Source organism: Lampris incognitus, chromosome 17, assembly GCF_029633865.1.
Source record: "Lampris incognitus isolate fLamInc1 chromosome 17, fLamInc1.hap2, whole genome shotgun sequence".
NCBI classification, from domain to species: Eukaryota; Metazoa; Chordata; class Actinopteri; order Lampriformes; family Lampridae; genus Lampris; species Lampris incognitus.
In genome coordinates this window covers 43,727,904-43,754,727 of record NC_079227.1, presented here as the reverse complement: position 1 = coordinate 43,754,727, position 26,824 = coordinate 43,727,904, and the positions used below count along the sequence as shown (strand labels likewise).

Sequence of the window (26,824 nt, the reverse complement as noted above, 5' to 3'; positions counted from 1 at the left end):
AGACTGAGTTAGGGTACAGGGGCAGGATGCTGAGGCACACAGACTGAGTTAGTGTAAAGGGGCAGGATGCTGATGCACCCAGACTGAGTTGGGGTACAGGGGCAGGATGCTGAGGCACAGACTGATTTAGGGTACTGGGGCAGGATGCTGAGGCACACAGACTGCGTTAGGGTACAGGGGCAGGATGCTGAGGCACACAGACTGAGTTAGGGTACAGGGGCAGGATGCTGAGGCACACAGACTGAGTTAGGGTACAGGGGCAGGATGCTGAGGCACACAGACTGAGTTAGGGTACAGGGGCAGGATGCTGATGCACACAGACTGTGTTAGGGTACTGGGGCAGGATGCTGAGGCACACAAACTGAGTTGGGGTATGGGCAGCATGCTGAGGCACACAGACTGCATTACGGTACAGGGGCAGGATGCTGAGGCACACAGACTGAGTTGTGGTATGGGCAGGATGCTGAGGCACACAGACTGCATCAGGGTACAGGGGCAGGATGCTGAGGCACACAGACTGAGTTGTGGTATGGGCAGGATGCTGAGGCACACAGACTGAGTTAGGGTACAGGGGCAGGATGATGAGTCACACAGACTGAGTTAGGGTACAGGGGCAGGATGCTGAGGCACACAGACTGCGTTAGGGTACAGGGGCAGGATGCTGAGGCACACAGACTGAGTTGGGGTACAGGAGCAGGATGCTGAGGCACACAGACTGCGTTAGGGTACTGGGGCAAGATGCAGAGGCACACAAACTGAGTTGGGGTACGGGGAAGATGCTGAGGCACACAGACTAAGTTAGGGTACAGGGGCAGGATGCTGAGGCACATAGACTGAGTTGTGGTACAGGGGCAGGATGCTGAGGCACAGACTGAGTTAGGGTACAGCGGCATGATGCTGAGGCACACAGACTGAGTTAGGGTACAGGGGCAGGATGCTGAGGCACACAGTCGGAGTTAGGGTACAGGGGCAGGATGCTGACGCACACAGACTGAGTTGGGGTACAAGCGCATGATGCTGAGGCACACAGACTGCGTTAGGGTACAGGGGCAGGATGCTGAGGCATACAGACTGCGTTAGGGTACTGGAGCAGGATGCTGAGGCACACAAACTGAGTTGGGGTACGGGCAGGATGCTGAGGCACACAGACTGCGTTAGGGTACAGGGGCAGGATGCTGAGGCACACAGACTGAGTTGTGGTATGGGCAGGATGCTGAGGCACACAGACTGAGTTAGGGTACAGGGGCAGGATGATGAGGCACAGAGACTGAGTTAGTGTAAAGGGGCAGGATGCTGATGCACACAGACTGAGTTGGGGTACAGGGGCAGGATGATGAGGCACAGACTGAGTTAGGGTACAGGGGCAGGATGCTGAGTCACACAGACTGTGTTAGGGTACAGAGGCAGGATGCTGAGGCACACAGACTGCGTTAGGGTACAGGGGCAGGATGCTGAGGCACACAGACTGCGTTAGGGTACAGGGGCAGGATGCTGAGGCACACAGACTGAGTTGTGGTATGGGCAGGATGCTGTGGCACACAGACTGAGTTAGGGTACAGGGGCAGGATGATGAGTCACACAGACTGAGTTAAGGTACAGGGGCAGGATGCTGAGGCACACAGACTGAGTTAGTGTAAAGGGGCAGGATGCTGATGCACACACACTGAGTTGGGGTACAGGGGCAGGATGATGAGTCACACAGACTGAGTTAGGGTACAGGGGCAGGATGCTGAGGCACACAGACTGAGTTAGTGTAAAGGGGCAGGATGCTGAAGCACACAGACTGAGTTGTGGTACAGGGGCAGGATGCTGACGCACACAGACTGAGTTGGGGTACAAGCGCATGATCCTGAGGCACACAGACTGCATTAGGGTACTGGGGCAGGATGCTGAGGCACAAAGACTGCGTTAGGGTACTGGGGCAGGATGCTGAGGCACACAAACTGAGTTGGTGTACAGGGGCAGGATGCTGAGGCACACAGACTGCATTAGGGTACAGGGGCAGGATGCTGAGGCACACAGACTGAGTTGTGGTATGGGCAGGATGCTGAGGCACACAGACTGCATCAGGGTACAGGGGCAGGATGCTGAGGCACACAGACTGAGTTGTGGTATGGGCAGGATGCTGAGGCACACAGACTGAGTTAGGGTACAGGGGCAGGATGATGAGTCACACAGACTGAGTTAGGGTACAGGGGCAGGATGCTGAGGCACACAGACTGAGTTAGTGTAAAGGGGCAGGATGCTGATGCACACAGACTGAGTTGGGGTACAGGGGCAGGATGCTGAGGCACAGACTGAGTTAGGGTACAGGGGCAGGATGCTGAGGCACACAGACTGCGTTAGGGTACAGGGGCAGGATGCTGAGAAACACAGACTGAGTTAGGGTACAGGGGCAGGATGCTGAGGCACACAGACTGAGTTAGGGTACAGGGGCAGGATGCTGTGGCACACAGACTGAGTTAGGGTACAGGGGCAGGATGATGAGTCACACAGACTGAGTTAGGGTACAGGGGCAGGATGCTGAGGCACACAGACTGAGTTAGTGTAAAGGGGCAGGATGCTGATGCACCCAGACTGAGTTGGGGTACAGGGGCAGGATGCTGAGGCACAGACTGATTTAGGGTACTGGGGCAGGATGCTGAGGCACACAGACTGCGTTAGGGTACAGGGGCAGGATGCTGAGGCACACAGACTGAGTTAGGGTACAGGGGCAGGATGCTGAGGCACACAGACTGAGTTAGGGTACAGGGGCAGGATGCTGAGGCACACAGACTGAGTTAGGGTACAGGGGCAGGATGCTGATGCACACAGACTGCGTTAGGGTACTGGGGCAGGATGCTGAGGCACACAAACTGAGTTGGGGTATGGGCAGCATGCTGAGGCACACAGACTGCATTACGGTACAGGGGCAGGATGCTGAGGCACACAGACTGAGTTGTGGTATGGGCAGGATGCTGAGGCACACAGACTGCATCAGGGTACAGGGGCAGGATGCTGAGGCACACAGACTGAGTTGTGGTATGGGCAGGATGCTGGGGCACACAGACTAAGTTAGGGTACAGGGGCAGGATGATGAGTCACACAGACTGAGTTAGGGTACAGGGGCAGGATGCTGAGGCACACAGACTGCGTTAGGGTACAGGGGCAGGATGCTGAGGCACACAGACTGAGTTGGGGTACAGGAGCAGGATGCTGAGGCACACAGACTGCGTTAGGGTACTGGGGCAGGATGCAGAGGCACACAAACTGAGTTGGGGTACGGGGAGGATGCTGAGGCACACAGACTAAGTTAGGGTACAGGGGCAGGATGCTGAGGCACATAGACTGAGTTGTGGTACAGGGGCAGGATGCTGAGGCACAGACTGAGTTAGGGTACAGCGGCATGATGCTGAGGCACACAGACTGAGTTAGGGTACAGGGGCAGGATGCTGAGGCACACAGTCGGAGTTAGGGTACAGGGGCAGGATGCTGACGCACACAGACTGAGTTGGGGTACAAGCGCATGATGCTGAGGCACACAGACTGCGTTAGGGTACAGGGGCAGGATGCTGAGGCATACAGACTGCGTTAGGGTACTGGAGCAGGATGCTGAGGCACACAAACTGAGTTGGGGTACGGGCAGGATGCTGAGGCACACAGACTGCGTTAGGGTACAGGGGCAGGATGCTGAGGCACACAGACTGAGTTGTGGTACAGGGGCAGGATGCTGAGGCACACAGACTGAGTTGGGGTACAAGCGCATGATGCTGAGGCACAAGGACTGCATTAGGGTACAGGGGCAGGATGCTGAGGCACACAGACTGCGTTAGGGTACAGGGGCAGGATGCTGACGCACACAGACTGAGTTGGGGTACAAGCGCATGATGCTGAGGCACACAGACTGCGTTAGGGTACAGGGGCAGGATGCTGAGGCACACCGACTGCGTTAGGGTACAGGGGCAGGATGCTGAGGCACACAGACTGCGTTAGGGTACTGGAGCAGGATGCTGAGGCACACAAACTGAGTTGGGGTATGGGCAGGATGCTGAGGCACACAGACTGCGTTAGGGTACAGGGGCAGGATGCTGAGGCACACAGACTGAGTTGTGGTATGGGCAGGATGCTGAGGCACACAGACTGAGTTAGGGTACAGGGGCAGGATGATGAGGCACACAGACTGAGTTAGTGTAAAGGGGCAGGATGCTGATGCACACAGACTGAGTTGGGGTACAGGGGCAGGATGCTGAGGCACAGACTGAGTTAGGGTACAGGGGCAGGATGCTGAGTCACACAGACTGAGTTAGGGTACAGGGGCAGGATGCTGAGGCACACAGACTGCGTTAGGGTATAGGGGCAGGATGCTGAGGCACACAGACTGCGTTAGGGTACAGGGGCAGGATGCTGAGGCACACAGACTGCGTCAGGGTACAGGGGCAGGATGCTGAGGCACACAGACTGAGTTGTGGTATGGGCAGGATGCTGTGGCACACAGACTGAGTTAGGGTACAGGGGCAGGATGATGAGTCACACAGACTGAGTTAGGGTACAGGGGCAGGATGCTGAGGCACACAGACTGAGTTAGTGTAAAGGGGCAGGATGCTGATGCACCCAGACTGAGTTGGGTTACAGGGGCAGGATGCTGAGGCACAGACTGATTTAGGGTACTGGGGCAGGATGCTGAGGCACACAGACTGCGTTAGGGTACAGGGGCAGGATGCTGAGGCACACAGACTGAGTTAGGGTACAGGGGCAGGATGCTGAGGCACACAGACTGAGTTAGGGTACAGGGGCAGGATGCTGAGGCACACAGACTGAGTTAGGGTACAGGGGCAGGATGCTGATGCACACAGACTGTGTTAGGGTACTGGGGCAGGATGCTGAGGCACACAAACTGAGTTGGGGTACAAGCGCATGATGCTGAGGCACACAGACTGCGTTAGGGTACAGGGGCAGGATGCTGAGGCATACAGACTGCGTTAGGGTACTGGAGCAGGATGCTGAGGCACACAAACTGAGTTGGGGTACGGGCAGGATGCTGAGGCACACAGACTGCGTTAGGGTACAGGGGCAGGATGCTGAGGCACACAGACTGAGTTGTGGTATGGGCAGGATGCTGAGGCACACAGACTGAGTTAGGGTACAGGGGCAGGATGATGAGGCACAGAGACTGAGTTAGTGTAAAGGGGCAGGATGCTGATGCACACAGACTGAGTTGGGGTACAGGGGCAGGATGATGAGGCACAGACTGAGTTAGGGTACAGGGGCAGGATGCTGAGTCACACAGACTGTGTTAGGGTACAGAGGCAGGATGCTGAGGCACACAGACTGCGTTAGGGTACAGGGGCAGGATGCTGAGGCACACAGACTGCGTTAGGGTACAGGGGCAGGATGCTGAGGCACACAGACTGAGTTGTGGTATGGGCAGGATGCTGTGGCACACAGACTGAGTTAGGGTACAGGGGCAGGATGATGAGTCACACAGACTGAGTTAAGGTACAGGGGCAGGATGCTGAGGCACACAGACTGAGTTAGTGTAAAGGGGCAGGATGCTGATGCACACACACTGAGTTGGGGTCTAGGGGCAGGATGATGAGTCACACAGACTGAGTTAGGGTACAGGGGCAGGATGCTGAGGCACACAGACTGAGTTAGTGTAAAGGGGCAGGATGCTGAAGCACACAGACTGAGTTGTGGTACAGGGGCAGGATGCTGACGCACACAGACTGAGTTGGGGTACAAGCGCATGATCCTGAGGCACACAGACTGCATTAGGGTACTGGGGCAGGATGCTGAGGCACAAAGACTGCGTTAGGGTACTGGGGCAGGATGCTGAGGCACACAAACTGAGTTGGTGTACAGGGGCAGGATGCTGAGGCACACAGACTGCATTAGGGTACAGGGGCAGGATGCTGAGACACACAGACTGAGTTGTGGTATGGGCAGGATGCTGAGGCACACAGACTGCATCAGGGTACAGGGGCAGGATGCTGAGGCACACAGACTGAGTTGTGGTATGGGCAGGATGCTGAGGCACACAGACTGAGTTAGGGTACAGGGGCAGGATGATGAGTCACACAGACTGAGTTAGGGTACAGGGGCAGGATGCTGAGGCACACAGACTGAGTTAGTGTAAAGGGGCAGGATGCTGATGCACACAGACTGAGTTGGGGTACAGGGGCAGGATGCTGAGGCACAGACTGAGTTAGGGTACAGGGGCAGGATGCTGAGGCACACAGACTGCGTTAGGGTACAGGGGCAGGATGCTGAGAAACACAGACTGAGTTAGGGTACAGGGGCAGGATGCTGAGGCACACAGACTGAGTTAGGGTACAGGGGCAGGATGCTGTGGCACACAGACTGAGTTAGGGTACAGGGGCAGGATGATGAGTCACACAGACTGAGTTAGGGTACAGGGGCAGGATGCTGAGGCACACAGACTGAGTTAGTGTAAAGGGGCAGGATGCTGATGCACCCAGACTGAGTTGGGGTACAGGGGCAGGATGCTGAGGCACAGACTTATTTAGGGTACTGGGGCAGGATGCTGAGGCACACAGACTGCGTTAGGGTACAGGGGCAGGATGCTGAGGCACACAGACTGAGTTAGGGTACAGGGGCAGGATGCTGAGGCACACAGACTGAGTTAGGGTACAGGGGCAGGATGCTGAGGCACACAGACTGACTTAGGGTACAGGGGCAGGATGCTGATGCACACAGACTGTGTTAGGGTACTGGGGCAGGATGCTGAGGCACACAAACTGAGTTGGGGTATGGGCAGCATGCTGAGGCACACAGACTGCATTACGGTACAGGGGCAGGATGCTGAGGCACACAGACTGAGTTGTGGTATGGGCAGGATGCTGAGGCACACAGACTGCATCAGGGTACAGGGGCAGGATGCTGAGGCACACAGACTGAGTTGTGGTATGGGCAGGATGCTGAGGCACACAGACTGAGTTAGGGTACAGGGGCAGGATGATGAGTCACACAGACTGAGTTAGGGTACAGGGGCAGGATGCTGAGGCACACAGACTGCGTTAGGGTACAGGGGCAGGATGCTGAGGCACACAGACTGAGTTGGGGTACAGGAGCAGGATGCTGAGGCACACAGACTGCGTTAGGGTACTGGGGCAGGATGCAGAGGCACACAAACTGAGTTGGGGTACGGGGAGGATGCTGAGGCACACAGACTAAGTTAGGGTACAGGGGCAGGATGCTGAGGCACATAGACTGAGTTGTGGTACAGGGGCAGGATGCTGAGGCACAGACTGAGTTAGGGTACAGCGGCATGATGCTGAGGCACACAGACTGAGTTAGGGTACAGGGGCAGGATGCTGAGGCACACAGTCGGAGTTAGGGTACAGGGGCAGGATGCTGACGCACACAGACTGAGTTGGGGTACAAGCGCATGATGCTGAGGCACACAGACTGCGTTAGGGTACAGGGGCAGGATGCTGAGGCATACAGACTGCGTTAGGGTACAGGGGCAGGATGCTGAGGCACACAGACTGAGTTGTGGTATGGGCAGGATGCTGTGGCACACAGACTGAGTTAGGGTACAGGGGCAGGATGATGAGTCACACAGACTGAGTTAAGGTACAGGGGCAGGATGCTGAGGCACACAGACTGAGTTAGTGTAAAGGGGCAGGATGCTGATGCACACACACTGAGTTGGGGTACAGGGGCAGGATGATGAGTCACACAGACTGAGTTAGGGTACAGGGGCAGGATGCTGAGGCACACAGACTGAGTTAGTGTAAAGGGGCAGGATGCTGAAGCACACAGACTGAGTTGTGGTACAGGGGCAGGATGCTGACGCACACAGACTGAGTTGGGGTACAAGCGCATGATCCTGAGGCACACAGACTGCATTAGGGTACTGGGGCAGGATGCTGAGGCACAAAGACTGCGTTAGGGTACTGGGGCAGGATGCTGAGGCACACAAACTGAGTTGGTGTACAGGGGCAGGATGCTGAGGCACACAGACTGCATTAGGGTACAGGGGCAGGATGCTGAGGGACACAGACTGAGTTGTGGTATGGGCAGGATGCTGAGGCACACAGACTGCATCAGGGTACAGGGGCAGGATGCTGAGGCACACAGACTGAGTTGTGGTATGGGCAGGATGCTGAGGCACACAGACTGAGTTAGGGTACAGGGGCAGGATGATGAGTCACACAGACTGAGTTAGGGTACAGGGGCAGGATGCTGAGGCACACAGACTGAGTTAGTGTAAAGGGGCAGGATGCTGATGCACACAGACTGAGTTGGGGTACAGGGTCAGGATGCTGAGGCACAGACTGAGTTAGGGTACAGGGGCAGGATGCTGAGGCACACAGACTGCGTTAGGGTACAGGGGCAGGATGCTGAGAAACACAGACTGAGTTAGGGTACAGGGGCAGGATGCTGAGGCACACAGACTGAGTTAGGGTACAGGGGCAGGATGCTGTGGCACACAGACTGAGTTAGGGTACAGGGGCAGGATGATGAGTCACACAGACTGAGTTAGGGTACAGGGGCAGGATGCTGAGGCACACAGACTGAGTTAGTGTAAAGGGGCAGGATGCTGATGCACCCAGACTGAGTTGGGGTACAGGGGCAGGATGCTGAGGCACAGACTGATTTAGGGTACTGGGGCAGGATGCTGAGGCACACAGACTGCGTTAGGGTACAGGGGCAGGATGCTGAGGCACACAGACTGAGTTAGGGTACAGGGGCAGGATGCTGAGGCACACAGACTGAGTTAGGGTACAGGGGCAGGATGCTGATGCACACAGACTGCGTTAGGGTACTGGGGCAGGATGCTGAGGCACACAAACTGAGTTGGGGTATGGGCAGCATGCTGAGGCACACAGACTGCATTACGGTACAGGGGCAGGATGCTGAGGCACACAGACTGAGTTGTGGTATGGGCAGGATGCTGAGGCACACAGACTGCATCAGGGTACAGGGGCAGGATGCTGAGGCACACAGACTGAGTTGTGGTATGGGCAGGATGCTGGGGCACACAGACTAAGTTAGGGTACAGGGGCAGGATGATGAGTCACACAGACTGAGTTAGGGTACAGGGGCAGGATGCTGAGGCACACAGACTGCGTTAGGGTACAGGGGCAGGATGCTGAGGCACACAGACTGAGTTGGGGTACAGGAGCAGGATGCTGAGGCACACAGACTGCGTTAGGGTACTGGGGCAGGATGCAGAGGCACACAAACTGAGTTGGGGTACGGGGAGGATGCTGAGGCACACAGACTAAGTTAGGGTACAGGGGCAGGATGCTGAGGCACATAGACTGAGTTGTGGTACAGGGGCAGGATGCTGAGGCACAGACTGAGTTAGGGTACAGCGGCATGATGCTGAGGCACACAGACTGAGTTAGGGTACAGGGGCAGGATGCTGAGGCACACAGTCGGAGTTAGGGTACAGGGGCAGGATGCTGACGCACACAGACTGAGTTGGGGTACAAGCGCATGATGCTGAGGCACACAGACTGCGTTAGGGTACAGGGGCAGGATGCTGAGGCATACAGACTGCGTTAGGGTACTGGAGCAGGATGCTGAGGCACACAAACTGAGTTGGGGTACGGGCAGGATGCTGAGGCACACAGACTGCGTTAGGGTACAGGGGCAGGATGCTGAGGCACACAGACTGAGTTGTGGTACAGGGGCAGGATGCTGAGGCACACAGACTGAGTTGGGGTACAAGCGCATGATGCTGAGGCACACAGACTGCATTAGGGTACAGGGGCAGGATGCTGAGGCACACAGACTGCGTTAGGGTACAGGGGCAGGATGCTGACGCACACAGACTGAGTTGGGGTACAAGCGCATGATGCTGAGGCACACAGACTGCGTTAGGGTACAGGGGCAGGATGCTGAGGCACACCGACTGCGTTAGGGTACAGGGGCAGGATGCTGAGGCACACAGACTGCGTTAGGGTACTGGAGCAGGATGCTGAGGCACACAAACTGAGTTGGGGTATGGGCAGGATGCTGAGGCACACAGACTGCGTTAGGGTACAGGGGCAGGATGCTGAGGCACACAGACTGAGTTGTGGTATGGGCAGGATGCTGAGGCACACAGACTGAGTTAGGGTACAGGGGCAGGATGATGAGGCACACAGACTGAGTTAGTGTAAAGGGGCAGGATGCTGATGCACACAGACTGAGTTGGGGTACAGGGGCAGGATGCTGAGGCACAGACTGAGTTAGGGTACAGGGGCAGGATGCTGAGTCACACAGACTGAGTTAGGGTACAGGGGCAGGATGCTGAGGCACACAGACTGCGTTAGGGTATAGGGGCAGGATGCTGAGGCACACAGACTGCGTTAGGGTACAGGGGCAGGATGCTGAGGCACACAGACTGCGTCAGGGTACAGGGGCAGGATGCTGAGGCACACAGACTGAGTTGTGGTATGGGCAGGATGCTGTGGCACACAGACTGAGTTAGGGTACAGGGGCAGGATGATGAGTCACACAGACTGAGTTAGGGTACAGGGGCAGGATGCTGAGGCACACAGACTGAGTTAGTGTAAAGGGGCAGGATGCTGATGCACCCAGACTGAGTTGGGGTACAGGGGCAGGATGCTGAGGCACAGACTGATTTAGGGTACTGGGGCAGGATGCTGAGGCACACAGACTGCGTTAGGGTACAGGGGCAGGATGCTGATGCACACAGACTGTGTTAGGGTACTGGGGCAGGATGCTGAGGCACACAAACTGAGTTGGGGTATGGGCAGCATGCTGAGGCACACAGACTGCATTACGGTACAGGGGCAGGATGCTGAGGCACACAGACTGAGTTGTGGTATGGGCAGGATGCTGAGGCACACAGACTGCATCAGGGTACAGGGGCAGGATGCTGAGGCACACAGACTGAGTTGTGGTATGGGCAGGATGCTGAGGCACACAGACTGAGTTAGGGTACAGGGGCAGGATGATGAGTCACACAGACTGAGTTAGGGTACAGGGGCAGGATGCTGAGGCACACAGACTGCGTTAGGGTACAGGGGCAGGATGCTGAGGCACACAGACTGAGTTGGGGTACAGGAGCAGGATGCTGAGGCACACAGACTGCGTTAGGGTACTGGGGCAGGATGCAGAGGCACACAAACTGAGTTGGGGTACGGGGAGGATGCTGAGGCACACAGACTAAGTTAGGGTACAGGGGCAGGATGCTGAGGCACATAGACTGAGTTGTGGTACAGGGGCAGGATGCTGAGGCACAGACTGAGTTAGGGTACAGCGGCATGATGCTGAGGCACACAGACTGAGTTAGGGTACAGGGGCAGGATGCTGAGGCACACAGTCGGAGTTAGGGTACAGGGGCAGGATGCTGACGCACACAGACTGAGTTGGGGTACAAACGCATGATGCTGAGGCACACAGACTGCGTTAGGGTACAGGGGCAGGATGCTGAGGCATACAGACTGCGTTAGGGTACTGGAGCAGGATGCTGAGGCACACAAACTGAGTTGGGGTACGGGCAGGATGCTGAGGCACACAGACTGCGTTAGGGTACAGGGGCAGGATGCTGAGGCACACAGACTGAGTTGTGGTATGGGCAGGATGCTGAGGCACACAGACTGAGTTAGGGTACAGGGGCAGGATGATGAGGCACAGAGACTGAGTTAGTGTAAAGGGGCAGGATGCTGATGCACACAGACTGAGTTGGGGTACAGGGGCAGGATGATGAGGCACAGACTGAGTTAGGGTACAGGGGCAGGATGCTGAGTCACACAGACTGTGTTAGGGTACAGAGGCAGGATGCTGAGGCACACAGACTGCGTTAGGGTACAGGGGCAGGATGCTGAGGCACACAGACTGCGTTAGGGTACAGGGGCAGGATGCTGAGGCACACAGACTGAGTTGTGGTATGGGCAGGATGCTGTGGCACACAGACTGAGTTAGGGTACAGGGGCAGGATGATGAGTCACACAGACTGAGTTAAGGTACAGGGGCAGGATGCTGAGGCACACAGACTGAGTTAGTGTAAAGGGGCAGGATGCTGATGCACACACACTGAGTTGGGGTACAGGGGCAGGATGATGAGTCACACAGACTGAGTTAGGGTACAGGGGCAGGATGCTGAGGCACACAGACTGAGTTAGTGTAAAGGGGCAGGATGCTGAAGCACACAGACTGAGTTGTGGTACAGGGGCAGGATGCTGACGCACACAGACTGAGTTGGGGTACAAGCGCATGATCCTGAGGCACACAGACTGCATTAGGGTACTGGGGCAGGATGCTGAGGCACAAAGACTGCGTTAGGGTACTGGGGCAGGATGCTGAGGCACACAAACTGAGTTGGTGTACAGGGGCAGGATGCTGAGGCACACAGACTGCATTAGGGTACAGGGGCAGGATGCTGAGGCACACAGACTGAGTTGTGGTATGGGCAGGATGCTGAGGCACACAGACTGCATCAGGGTACAGGGGCAGGATGCTGAGGCACACAGACTGAGTTGTGGTATGGGCAGGATGCTGAGGCACACAGACTGAGTTAGGGTACAGGGGCAGGATGATGAGTCACACAGACTGAGTTAGGGTACAGGGGCAGGATGCTGAGGCACACAGACTGAGTTAGTGTAAAGGGGCAGGATGCTGATGCACACAGACTGAGTTGGGGTACAGGGGCAGGATGCTGAGGCACAGACTGAGTTAGGGTACAGGGGCAGGATGCTGAGGCACACAGACTGCGTTAGGGTACAGGGGCAGGATGCTGAGAAACACAGACTGAGTTAGGGTACAGGGGCAGGATGCTGAGGCACACAGACTGAGTTAGGGTACAGGGGCAGGATGCTGAGGCACACAGACTGCATCAGGGTACTGGGGCAGGATGCTGAGGCACAAAGACTGCGTTAGGGTACTGGGGCAGGATGCTGAGGCACACAAACTGAGTTGGTGTACAGGGGCAGGATGCTGAGGCACAAAGACTGCATTAGGGTACAGGGGCAGGATGCTGAGGCACACAGACTGAGTTGTGGTATGGGCAGGATGCTGAGGCACACAGACTGCATCAGGGTACAGGGGCAGGATGCTGAGGCACACAGACTGAGTTGTGGTATGGGCAGGATGCTGAGGCACACAGACTGAGTTAGGGTACAGGGGCAGGATGATGAGTCACACAGACTGAGTTAGGGTACAGGGGCAGGATGCTGAGGCACACAGACTGAGTTAGTGTAAAGGGGCAGGATGCTGATGCACACAGACTGAGTTGGGGTACAGGGGCAGGATGCTGAGGCACAGACTGAGTTAGGGTACAGTGGCAGGATGCTGAGGCACACAGACTGCGTTAGGGTACAGGGGCAGGATGCTGAGGCACACAGACTGAGTTAGGGTACAGGGGCAGGATGCTGAGGCACACAGACTGCGTTAGGGTACAGGGGCAGGATGCTGAGGCACACAGACTGAGTTGGGGTACAGGAGCAGGATGCTGAGGCACACAGACTGCGTTAGGGTACTGGGGCAGGATGCAGAGGCACACAAACTGAGTTGGGGTACGGGGAGGATGCTGAGGCACACAGACTAAGTTAGTGTAAAGGGGCAGGATGCTGAGGCACAGACTGAGTTAGGGTACAGCGGCATGATGCTGAGGCACACAGACTGAGTTAGGGTACAGGGGCAGGATGCTGAGGCACACAGTCGGAGTTAGGGTACAGGGGCAGGATGCTGACGCACACAGACTGAGTTGGGGTACAAACGCATGATGCTGAGGCACACAGACTGCGTTAGGGTACAGGGGCAGGATGCTGAGGCATACAGACTGCGTTAGGGTACTGGAGCAGGATGCTGAGGCACACAAACTGAGTTGGGGTACGGGCAGGATGCTGAGGCACACAGACTGCGTTAGGGTACAGGGGCAGGATGCTGAGGCACACAGACTGAGTTGTGGTATGGGCAGGATGCTGAGGCACACAGACTGAGTTAGGGTACAGGGGCAGGATGATGAGGCACAGAGACTGAGTTAGTGTAAAGGGGCAGGATGCTGATGCACACAGACTGAGTTGGGGTACAGGGGCAGGATGATGAGGCACAGACTGAGTTAGGGTACAGGGGCAGGATGCTGAGTCACACAGACCGTGTTAGGGTACAGAGGCAGGATGCTGAGGCACACAGACTGCGTTAGGGTACAGGGGCAGGATGCTGAGGCACACAGACTGCGTTAGGGTACAGGGGCAGGATGCTGAGGCACACAGACTGAGTTGTGGTATGGGCAGGATGCTGTGGCACACAGACTGAGTTAGGGTACAGGGGCAGGATGATGAGTCACACAGACTGAGTTAAGGTACAGGGGCAGGATGCTGAGGCACACAGACTGAGTTAGTGTAAAGGGGCAGGATGCTGATGCACACACACTGAGTTGGGGTACAGGGGCAGGATGATGAGTCACACAGACTGAGTTAGGGTACAGGGGCAGGATGCTGAGGCACACAGACTGAGTTAGTGTAAAGGGGCAGGATGCTGAAGCACACAGACTGAGTTGTGGTACAGGGGCAGGATGCTGACGCACACAGACTGAGTTGGGGTACAAGCGCATGATCCTGAGGCACACAGACTGCATTAGGGTACTGGGGCAGGATGCTGAGGCACAAAGACTGCGTTAGGGTACTGGGGCAGGATGCTGAGGCACACAAACTGAGTTGGTGTACAGGGGCAGGATGCTGAGGCACACAGACTGCATTAGGGTACAGGGGCAGGATGCTGAGGCACACAGACTGAGTTGTGGTATGGGCAGGATGCTGAGGCACACAGACTGCATCAGGGTACAGGGGCAGGATGCTGAGGCACACAGACTGAGTTGTGGTATGGGCAGGATGCTGAGGCACACAGACTGAGTTAGGGTACAGGGGCAGGATGATGAGTCACACAGACTGAGTTAGGGTACAGGGGCAGGATGCTGAGGCACACAGACTGAGTTAGTGTAAAGGGGCAGGATGCTGATGCACACAGACTGAGTTGGGGTACAGGGGCAGGATGCTGAGGCACAGACTGAGTTAGGGTACAGGGGCAGGATGCTGAGGCACACAGACTGCGTTAGGGTACAGGGGCAGGATGCTGAGAAACACAGACTGAGTTAGGGTACAGGGGCAGGATGCTGAGGCACACAGACTGAGTTAGGGTACAGGGGCAGGATGCTGAGGCACACAGACTGCATCAGGGTACTGGGGCAGGATGCTGAGGCACAAAGACTGCGTTAGGGTACTGGGGCAGGATGCTGAGGCACACAAACTGAGTTGGTGTACAGGGGCAGGATGCTGAGGCACAAAGACTGCATTAGGGTACAGGGGCAGGATGCTGAGGCACACAGACTGAGTTGTGGTATGGGCAGGATGCTGAGGCACACAGACTGCATCAGGGTACAGGGGCAGGATGCTGAGGCACACAGACTGAGTTGTGGTATGGGCAGGATGCTGAGGCACACAGACTGAGTTAGGGTACAGGGGCAGGATGATGAGTCACACAGACTGAGTTAGGGTACAGGGGCAGGATGCTGAGGCACACAGACTGAGTTAGTGTAAAGGGGCAGGATGCTGATGCACACAGACTGAGTTGGGGTACAGGGGCAGGATGCTGAGGCACAGACTGAGTTAGGGTACAGTGGCAGGATGCTGAGGCACACAGACTGCGTTAGGGTACAGGGGCAGGATGCTGAGGCACACAGACTGAGTTAGGGTACAGGGGCAGGATGCTGAGGCACACAGACTGAGTTAGGGTACAGGGGCAGGATGCTGAGGCACACAGACTGTGTTAGGGTACAGGGGCAGGATGCTGAGGCACACAGACTGCGTCAGGGTACAGGGGCAGGATGGTGAGGCACACAGACTGAGTTGGGGTACAAGCGCATGATCCTGAGGCACACACACTGCATTAGGGTACTGGGGCAGGATGCTGAGGCACACAGACTGCATTAGGGAACAGGGGCAGGATGCTGAGGCACACAGACTGAGTTGTGGTACAGGGGCAGGATGCTGACGCACACAGACTGAGTTGGGGTACAAGCGCATGATCCTGAGGCACACAGACTGCATGAGGGTATTGGGGCAGGATGCTGAGGCACACAGACTGCGTTAGGGTACTGGGGCAGGATGCTGAGGCACACAAACTGAGTTGGGGTATGGGCAGCATGCTGAGGCACACAGACTGCATTAGGGTACAGGGGCAGGATGCTGAGGCACACAGACTGCGTTAGGGTACAGGGGCAGGATGCTGAGGCACACAGACTGCGTTAGGGTACAGGGGCAGGATGCTGAGGCACACAGACTGAGTTGTGGTATGGGCAGGATGCTGTGGCACACAGACTGAGTTAGGGTACAGGGGCAGGATGATGAGTCACACAGACTGAGTTAAGGTACAGGGGCAGGATGCTGAGGCACACAGACTGAGTTAGTGTAAAGGGGCAGGATGCTGATGCACACACACTGAGTTGGGGTACAGGGGCAGGATGATGAGTCACACAGACTGAGTTAGGGTACAGGGGCAGGATGCTGAGGCACACAGACTGAGTTAGTGCAAAGGGGCAGGATGCTGAAGCACACAGACTGAGTTGTGGTACAGGGGCAGGATGCTGACGCACACAGACTGAGTTGGGGTACAAGCGCATGATCCTGAGGCACACAGACTGCATTAGGGTACTGGGGCAGGATGCTGAGGCACAAAGACTGCGTTAGGGTACTGGGGCAGGATGCTGAGGCACACAAACTGAGTTGGTGTACAGGGGCAGGATGCTGAGGCACACAGACTGCATTAGGGTACAGGGGCAGGATGCTGAGGCACACAGACTGAGTTGTGGTATGGGCAGGATGCTGAGGCACACAGACTGCATCAGGGTACAGGGGCAGGATGCTGAGGCACACAGACTGAGTTGTGGTATGGGCAGGATGCTGAGGCACACAGACTGAGTTAGGGTACAGGGGCAGGATGATGAGTCACACAGACTGAGTTAGGGTACAGGGGCAGGATGCTGAGGCACACAGACTGAGTTAGTGTAAAGGGGCAGGATGCTGATGCACACACACTGAGTTGGGGTACAGGGGCAGGATGCTGAGGCACAGACTGAGTTAGGGTACAGGGGCAGGATGCTGAGGCACACAGACTGCGTTAGGGTACAGGGGCAGGATGCTGAGAAACACAGACTGAGTTAGGGTACAGGGGCAGGATGCTGAGGCACACAGACTGAGTTAGGGTACAGGGGCAGGATGCTGAGGCACACAGACTGCATCAGGGTACTGGGGCAGGATGCTGAGGCACAAAGACTGCGTTAGGGTACTGGGGCAGGATGCTGAGGCACACAAACTGAGTTGGTGTACAGGGGCAGGATGCTGAGGCACAAAGACTGCATTAGGGTACAGGGGCAGGATGCTGAGGCACACAGACTGAGTTGTGGTATGGGTAGGATGCTGAGGAACACAGACTGCATCAGGGTACAGGGGCAGGATGCTGAGGCACACAGACTGAGTTGTGGTATGGGCAGGATGCTGAGGCACACAGACTGAGTTAGGGTACAGGGGCAGGATGATGAGTCACACAGACTGAGTTAGGGTACAGGGGCAGGATGCTGAGGCACACAGACTGAGTTATTGTAAAGGGGCAGGATGCTGATGCACACAGACTGAGTTGGGGTACAGGGGCAGGATGCTGAGGCACAGACTGAGTTAGGGTACAGTGGCAGGATGCTGAGGCACACAGACTGCGTTAGGGTACAGGGGCAGGATGCTGAGGCACACAGACTGAGTTAGGGTACAGGGGCAGGATGCTGAGGCACACAGACTGAGTTAGGGTACAGGGGCAGGATGCTGAGGCACACAGACTGTGTTAGGGTACAGGGGCAGGATGCTGAGGCACACAGACTGCGTCAGGGTACAGGGGCAGGATGCTGAGGCACACAGACTGAGTTGGGGTACAAGCGCATGATCCTGAGGCACACAGACTGCATTAGGGTACTGGGGCAGGATGCTGAGGCACACAGACTGCATTAGGGTACAGGGGCAGGATGCTGAGGCACACAGACTGAGTTGTGGTACAGGGGCAGGATGCTGACGCACACAGACTGAGTTGGGGTACAAGCGCATGATCCTGAGGCACACAGACTGCATGAGGGTATTGGGGCAGGATGCTGAGGCACACAGACTGCGTTAGGGTACTGGGGCAGAATGCTGAGGCACACAAACTGAGTTGGGGTATGGGCAGCATGCTGAGGCACACAGACTGCATTAGGGTACAGGGGCAGGATGCTGAGGCACACAGACTGCGTTAGGGTACAGGGGCAGGATGCTGAGGCACACAGACTGCGTTAGGGTACAGGGGCAGGATGCTGAGGCACACAGACTGAGTTGTGGTATGGGCAGGATGCTGTGGCACACAGACTGAGTTAGGGTACAGGGGCAGGATGATGAGTCACACAGACTGAGTTAATGTACAGGGGCAGGATGCTGAGGCACACAGACTGAGTTAGTGTAAAGGGGCAGGATGCTGATGCACACACACTGAGTTGGGGTACAGGGGCAGGATGATGAGTCACACAGACTGAGTTAGGGTACAGGGGCAGGATGCTGAGGCACACAGACTGAGTTAGTGCAAAGGGGCAGGATGCTGAAGCACACAGACTGAGTTGTGGTACAGGGGCAGGATGCTGACGCACACAGACTGAGTTGGGGTACAAGCGCATGATCCTGAGGCACACAGACTGCATTAGGGTACTGGGGCAGGATGCTGAGGCACAAAGACTGCGTTAGGGTACTGGGGCAGGATGCTGAGGCACACAAACTGAGTTGGTGTACAGGGGCAGGATGCTGAGGCACACAGACTGCATTAGGGTACAGGGGCAGGATGCTGAGGCACACAGACTGAGTTGTGGTATGGGCAGGATGCTGAGGCACACAGACTGCATCAGGGTACAGGGGCAGGATGCTGAGGCACACAGACTGAGTTGTGGTATGGGCAGGATGCTGAGGCACACAGACTGAGTTAGGGTACAGGGGCAGGATGATGAGTCACACAGACTGAGTTAGGGTACAGGGGCAGGATGCTGAGGCACACAGACTGAGTTAGTGTAAACGGGCAGGATGCTGATGCACACAGACTGAGTTGGGGTACAGGGGCAGGATGCTGAGGCACAGACTGAGTTAGGGTACAGGGGCAGGATGCTGAGGCACACAGACTGCGTTAGGGTACAGGGGCAGGATGCTGAGGCACACAGACTGCGTTAGGGTACAGGGGCAGGATGCTGAGGCACACAGACTGAGTTAGGGTACAGGGGCAGGATGCTGAGGCACACAGACTGAGATAGGGTACAGGGGCAGGATGCTGAGGCATACAGACTGTGTTAGGGTACAGGGGCAGGATGCTGAGGCACACAGACTGCGTCAGGGTACAGGGGCAGGATGCTGAGGCACACAGACTGAGTTGGGGTACAAGCGCATGATCCTGAGGCACACAGACTGCATTAGGGTACTGGGGCAGGATGCTGAGGCACACAGACTGCATTAGGGTACAGGGGCAGGATGCTGAGGCACACAGACTGAGTTGTGGTACAGGGGCAGGATGCTGACGCACACAGACTGAGTTGGGGTACAAGCGCATGATCCTGAGGCACACAGACTGCATGAGGGTATTGGGGCAGGATGCTGAGGCACACAGACTGCGTTAGGGTACTGGGGCAGGATGCTGAGGCACACAAACTGAGTTGGGGTATGGGCAGCATGCTGAGGCACACAGACTGCATTAGGGTACAGGGGCAGGATGCTGAGGCACACAGACTGAGTTAGGGTACAGGGGCAGGATGCTGAGTCACACAGACTGCGTTAGGGTACAGGGGCAGGATGCTGAGGCACACAGACTGAGTTAGGGTACAGGGGCATGATGCTGAGTCACACAGACTGAGTTAGGGTACAGGGGCAGGATGCTGAGGCACACAAACTGCGTTAGGGTACAGGGGCAGGATGCTGAGGCACACAGACTGAGTTGTGGTATGGGCAGGATGCTGTGGCACACAGACTGAGTTAGGGTACAGGGGCAGGATGATGAGTCGTACAGACTGAGTTAGGGTACAGGGGCAGGATGCTGAGGCACACAGACTGAGTTAGTGTAAAGGGGCAGGATGCTGATGCACACACACTGGGTTGGGGTACAGGGGCAGGATGATGAGTCACACAGACTGAGTTAGGGTACAGGGGCAGGATGCTGAGGCACACAGACTGAGTTAGTGTAAAGGGGCAGGATGCTGAAGCACACAGACTGAGTTGTGGTACAGGGGCAGGATGCTGACGCACACAGACTGAGTTGGGGTACAAGCGCATGATCCTGAGGCACACAGACTGCATTAGGGTACTGGGGCAGGATGCTGAGGCACAAAGACTGCGTTAGGGTACTGGGGCAGGATGCTGAGGCACACAAACTGAGTTGGTGTACAGGGGCAGGATGCTGAGGCACACAGACTGCGTTAGGGTACTGGGGCAGGATGCTGAGGCACACAGACTGAGTTGTGGTATGGGCAGGATGCTGAGGCACACAGACTGCATCAGGGTACAGGGGCAGGATGCTGAGGCACACAGACTGAGTTGTGGTATGGGCAGGATGCTGAGGCACACAGACTGAGTTAGGGTACAGGGGCAGGATGATGAGTCACACAGACTGAGTTAGGGTACAGGGGCAGGATGCTGAGGCACACAGACTGAGTTAGGGTACAGGGGCAGGATGCTGAGGCATACAGACTGTGTTAGGGTACAGGGGCAGGATGCTGAGGCACACAGACTGCGTCAGGGTACAGGGGCAGGATGCTGAGGCACACAGACTGAGTTGGGGTACAAGCGCATGATCCTGAGGCACACAGACTGCATTAGGGTACTGGGGCAGGATGCTGAGGCACACAGACTGCATTAGGGTACAGGGGCAGGATGCTGAGGCACACAGACTGAGTTGTGGTACAGGGGCAGGATGCTGACGCACACAGACTGAGTTGGGGTACAAGCGCATGATCCTGAGGCACACAGACTGCATGAGGGTATTGGGGCAGGACGCTGAGGCACACAGACTGCGTTAGGGTACTGGGGCAGGATGCTGAGGCACACAAACTGAGTTGGGGTATGGGCAGCATGCTGAGGCACACAGACTGCATTAGGGTACAGGGGCAGGATGCTGAGGCACACAGACTGAGTTAGGGTACAGGGGCAGGATGCTGAGTCACACAGACTGCGTTAGGGTACAGGGGCAGGATGCTGAGGCACACAGACTGAGTTAGGGTACAGGGGCATGATGCTGAGTCACACAGACTGAGTTAGGGTACAGGGGCAGGATGCTGAGGCACACAGACTGCGTTAGGGTACAGGGGCAGGATGCTGAGGCACACAGACTGAGTTGTGGTATGGGCAGGATGCTGTGGCACACAGACTGAGTTAGGGTACAGGGGCAGGATGATGAGTCACACAGACTGAGTTAGGGTACAGGGGCAGGATGCTGAGGCACACAGACTGAGTTAGTGTAAAGGGGCAGGATGCTGATGCACACACACTGAGTTGGGGTACAGGGGCAGGATGATGAGTCACACAGACTGAGTTAGGGTACAGGGGCAGGATGCTGAGGCACACAGACTGAGTTAGTGTAAAGGGGCAGGATGCTGAAGCACACAGACTGAGTTGTGGTACAGGGGCAGGATGCTGACGCACACAGACTGAGTTGGGGTACAAGCGCATGATCCTGAGGCACACAGACTGCATGAGGGTACTGGGGCAGGATGCTGAGGCACAAAGACTGTGTTAGGGTACTGGGGCAGGATGCTGAGGCACACAAACTCAGTTGGTGTACAGGGGCAGGATGCTGAGGCACACAGACTGCATTAGGGTACAGGGGCAGGATGCTGAGGCACACAGACTGAGTTGTGGTATGGGCAGGATGCTGAGGCACACAGACTGCATCAGGGTACAGGGGCAGGATGCTGAGGCACACAGACTGAGTTGTGGTATGGGCAGGATGCTGAGGCACACAGACTGAGTTAGGGTACAGGGGCAGGATGATGAGTCACACAGACTGAGTTAGGGTACAGGGGCAGGATGCTGAGGCACACAGACTGAGTTAGGGTACAGGGGCAGGATGCTGAGTCACACAGACTGCGTTAGGGTACAGGGGCAGGATGCTGAGGCACACAGACTGAGTTAGGGTACAGGGGCAGGATGCTGAGTCACACAGACTGCGTTAGGGTACAGGGGCAGGATGCTGAGGCACACAGACTGAGTTAGGGTACAGGGGCATGATGCTGAGTCACACAGACTGAGTTAGGGTACAGGGGCAGGATGCTGAGGCACACAGACTGTGTTAGGGTACAGGGGCAGAATGCTGAGGCACACAGACTGCGTTAGGGTACAGGGGCAGGATGCTGAGGCACACAGACTGAGTTGGGGTACAGGGGCAGGATGGTGACGCACACAGACTGAGTTGGGGTACAAGCGCATGATGCTGAGGCACACAGCCTGCATTAGGGTACTGGGGCAGGATGCTGAGGCACACAGACTGCGTTAGGGTACTGGGGCAGGATGCTGAGGCACACAAACTGAGTTGGGGTATGGGCAGGATGCTGAGGCACACAGACTGCGTTAGGGTACAGGGGCAGGATGCTGAGGCACACAGACTGAGTTAGGGTACAGGGGCAGGATGCTGAGTCACACAGACTGAGTTAGGTTACAGGGGCAGGATGCTGAGGCACACAGTCTGAGTTAGTGTAAAGGGGCAAGATGCTGATGCACACAGACTGAGTTGGGGTACAGGGGCAGGATGCTGAGGCACAGACTGAGTTAGGGTACAGGGGCAGGATGCTGAGGCACACAGACTGCATTAGGGTGCTTGGGCAGGATGCTGAGGCACAGAAACTGAGTTGGGGTACGGGCAGGATGCTGAGGCACACAGACTGCGTTAAGGTACTGGGGCAGGATGCTGAGGCACACAGACTGCGTTAGGGTACAGGGGCAGGATGCTGAGTCACACAGATTGAGTTAGGGTACAGGGGCAGGATGCTGAGGCACACAGACTGAGTTGGAGTACAGGGGCAGGATGCTGAGGCACAGACTGAGTTTGGGTACAGGGGGATTTGCTGCTGTAGTTCAGATAAAGGAGAGCATGTCTAGGTGTGGGTATGTTGATGGGCAAAGGTGGGGTTGAGGTCGGAGACCCCTGCATGTTTGTAAGACAATAGAAGTGCAAGAGAAATATAGTAAAGCACAGGGTAGGGCAAAACTGAATTAATAGGAAAACCATCAGAGGAATAAAGCTGTTCCTCAATAAAGTAAAGCTACAAAGTAGTATGTTTTCAGATTATCTGAAAAATTCCACTGCTTGAGATGCTAACTAGTCCAAAAGGTAAAAATTCAGGAGCCACAGCCCATTGAGACTAACAATGCCTCCTCTAAGATCCCTGAAGCCCACGCGAGAGCTAACTGTCTGGCCTGCGCCAACCAACTGACAGTAACACACCTATCATAACATGTGAAAAAAGCTCTACTTTATTTTGACCTCAGCCCACACCGTACACTTGACCTATGCCATAGAGCATGCGTAGACGTAAGATGCACGCCACGCTTTCTACGGTCCTTGACTAGACAGAGCCACTCACCAGCTAAGCTACAGATAATCAATAACTGAACATGGCCTGCACGAAAAAAATGCAGAGTCGACCAGGAAAACCTTCAGTTCAAATCCGACTGCACTAATCAGTTTTGTTTCATTTTTACTGGACCACGCCAATGCCAAACCGGCATGCTTGACATGCATGCAGACCGTAGTTGTCTGCACAGCAGATGATCTCAAGCTGCGCTTCAACACTACGCGTGCTGCCAACTTTAATGCCAACTACCTTACAAAATCACATCACTGCAAACAAAAAATATCATCATCATCGAAAGTCACTCAGGGTCGGTATGACTGTCCTCCTTCTAGTCCTTGTGATTCTTTAGGTGGGCATAGAGGCCAATCCTGGAGTCGCATATTTTGGGGCAATGTGGGCAAAGGTGTGAAGAAGTGGTTGAGGATGTGGTTCGGGCCTTCCTGGTAAAATGCTCTTGTCCGAGTCTGTGCTTGTTTTCAGCAGCACAGTGGAGGTCATGGTTGTAGTGCCCAGCACCCTCATGGGCAGCCAGGCTCCAGGCCTCCGTTTTTGCTGCTTGTTCCCCGATGTTAAAGTCAATGCCAAACTTCTTGATGTGGGACTTGACGTTATCTTTTTCTTTTCTTTTTTTTTATTTCCCCCCCCACTTCTTCACCCCATTGCACTTGGCCAATTACCCCATTCTTCCAAGCCGTCCCGGTCGCTGCTCCACGCCCTCTGCTGATCCAGGGAAGGCTGCAGACTACCACATGCCTCCTTCGATACATGTGGAGTCACCAGCAGCTTCTTTTCACCTAACAGTGAGGAGTTTCACCAGGGGGATGTAGCCGGTGGGAGGATCACACTATTCACCCCAGTTATCCCTCCCCCTGAACAGGTGCCCTGGCCGACCAGAAGAGGCGCTTGTGCAGCAACCAGGACACATACCCACATCAGGCTTCTCACCCACAGACACAGCCAATTGTGTCTGTAGGGATGCCCGACCAAGCCGGAGGTAACACAGGGATTTGATTGGACATTCCCTGTGTTGGTAGGCAAGGCAATAGACCACCACCCCACCCGGACACCCCTGTGATTCATTTTGAAAAACAGCATGGTAAGGGCATAGTTTGTTATCACGTATACTGCCTGGGCTGACTAACAGAACAGCTAACAGAGCTAGTCAACATCCTACCAGGATAGTGTTGCAAGAAATTGCCAAGTCTGTGGCAGAGCATTAGAATGTACCAAACCTTTCACACCAAACATGTGGTGCCCCCAAAGGTGAGGAGGAGAGGTACAAGAACCCAGTACGGCTTTTGTGGTGGCGCATGAAGGATCTAGTGGTGGACATCAGATGGAGCACGTAACGATGATCCATCCATGTCAATACTGATCTAAGAGGTTCATAAGTGGCGTAATTGTTTCAGTTTCTGGAGGTACAAATAAACAACAGACTGGACTGCTGAGACACCACAGCACCAGTACACGAAACTGCCTGCTCTCCCTTTAAGTCCCATTTCTTTACGCTATGAACTAACACGTTGTTCGTGTTTATAAAGCTGCATGATATATATTCTGTCATATATTGATGTATTTATAACAATGTCATATTATCATTACAGTCGCTGTATTTGTACATTACCGTATATAAGAGCCTAAAATATATTGTTATATCTGGTTATGTAAGAACAGAAAAATTAAGAGCTTGAAACAGAATCAATGTTTAAACAAAAGCAAAGTGCATTGATGTGCAATTCAAGTTTTTTTTTGAGTAACTATAACAAGTAATGAGTTACAAATAATAATAAAAATGGTGCATATACATATCAAAGTTGGTAGATATTAAAAATGGAGCATGTATGCACAAAAAAGTAAGGTTTGAGGACTTAAGTATTGGCAGTGTAAGTAATTGCAGCTGGTCTGCAGACATCCTGTCATCTGTTTAGACTGAATAAAGCAAACGGAATAATAAGAGTGGGATAGTAGTTTTCTTCCAAATTTTCCCTGAAGCAAAAGAGCAATGTGCATATACTTTGTGCTGAATATGGGGAGGGATTTTCAGTTCATCTTTCAAACTGTTAAATGATTACTTAGTGAATATACAGTTCAATGCTTAAACTCTTAATACATTACTAAAACAGTTTCAGCCTCGAGCTTCAAGGAATAAATCTGCTTCTTTGGCCTTGGGTTGTGCCTTCCATTCATTTCAACTCAACATACCTTGGCTGGCTCATGAAATCGTTCAACAAATTCTTCATAGTCCAGAAGCTCGTTCTCATCTGTCTCGGTGCAGGAGAGCAGGAACTCTGTCTCAGACTGGGTGTAGTGCTTATGGCTCTCCATAGCCTTTTGGAAGTCCCTCTTAGAGATGATGCCTGTCAGTCAATTAATAAATTAAATCCATTGAGCTGTCAATCAATATATGTATTTGTATTGTAGTGTACTCATATTTGACATATTGCATGTTTCATTAATTTGTGTGAATACACAATGCTTTCTCAACACACAAAAAGCTAAATCAGAGCTTAACAGACTCTTGCCTTTTCCATCTGCATCATACTCCTTGAAAGCATCAGAGGAAGTGAGGTCTTTAAGTTTAAGGAACATGTCAAAAAATTTGAGGATCATCTCCACATTATTTGAGGACTCCACCAGCATGTCCACCATCTGCTTTCCAATGGTCCCATTCACAACATTACCTGAAGCAACAGCAAAAGACAATATAACACTTAAGGCATTTAACTGAAACTCTTCTTGAGAGGGATTTATATGTATAGACGTGACCATTGTGGGTATCAAATGTGTGACTTTTCTGATATGACATTCAGACATGTCAGACTTGTGACCAAATAAATGAGCTGAATGCTCATCAATGTGAAAGGCTCCACCCATATCATAATTAAAACTATGAATATGGGCCACTGCATTTTAAACCATCCATGATTAAATTACACCGGAGGCGGAATCCATGATCCCGCTTCCGGTGTGGAAAGATGGAGGCACGAATTCACGTTTGCGGAGGCTTCACCCAGCACCGTCCTTGCAAGTGTCTTTGTTCACAACTGAGTCTAAGTTTATGTCTTCATTTGATGGCTGGGAGAGCTGGTGATGGATCGGCTGGGAGAGCTTGGTCTGCTGCGTTCTGTGGGCAAAGGGACCATGGCCCTGCCTGGAGCTGTGCCCAAAGAGGTAAGACCAAGGGCGGTCTGACAGGACATGGAAGCGGGGCAGGCTAAGCTAACTGCTAGCCTATGCAGACGGGCAGTTCCGATAACA

The 26,824-nt window shown here is 54.7% G+C and overlaps 1 protein-coding gene across 1 annotated transcript in view; it reads right to left on the bottom strand.

Moving 5' to 3' along the window:
• The window catches only part of ryr2a (ryanodine receptor 2a (cardiac)), a 1,161,183-nt gene that overhangs the window by 322,523 nt on the left and 811,836 nt on the right, over positions 1-26,824 (bottom strand). Inside the window, 2 exon segments of the mRNA XM_056296806.1 lie at positions 25,769-25,923; positions 26,089-26,247. Of these exon segments, the coding sequence (XP_056152781.1) occupies positions 25,769-25,923; positions 26,089-26,247 (314 nt within the window).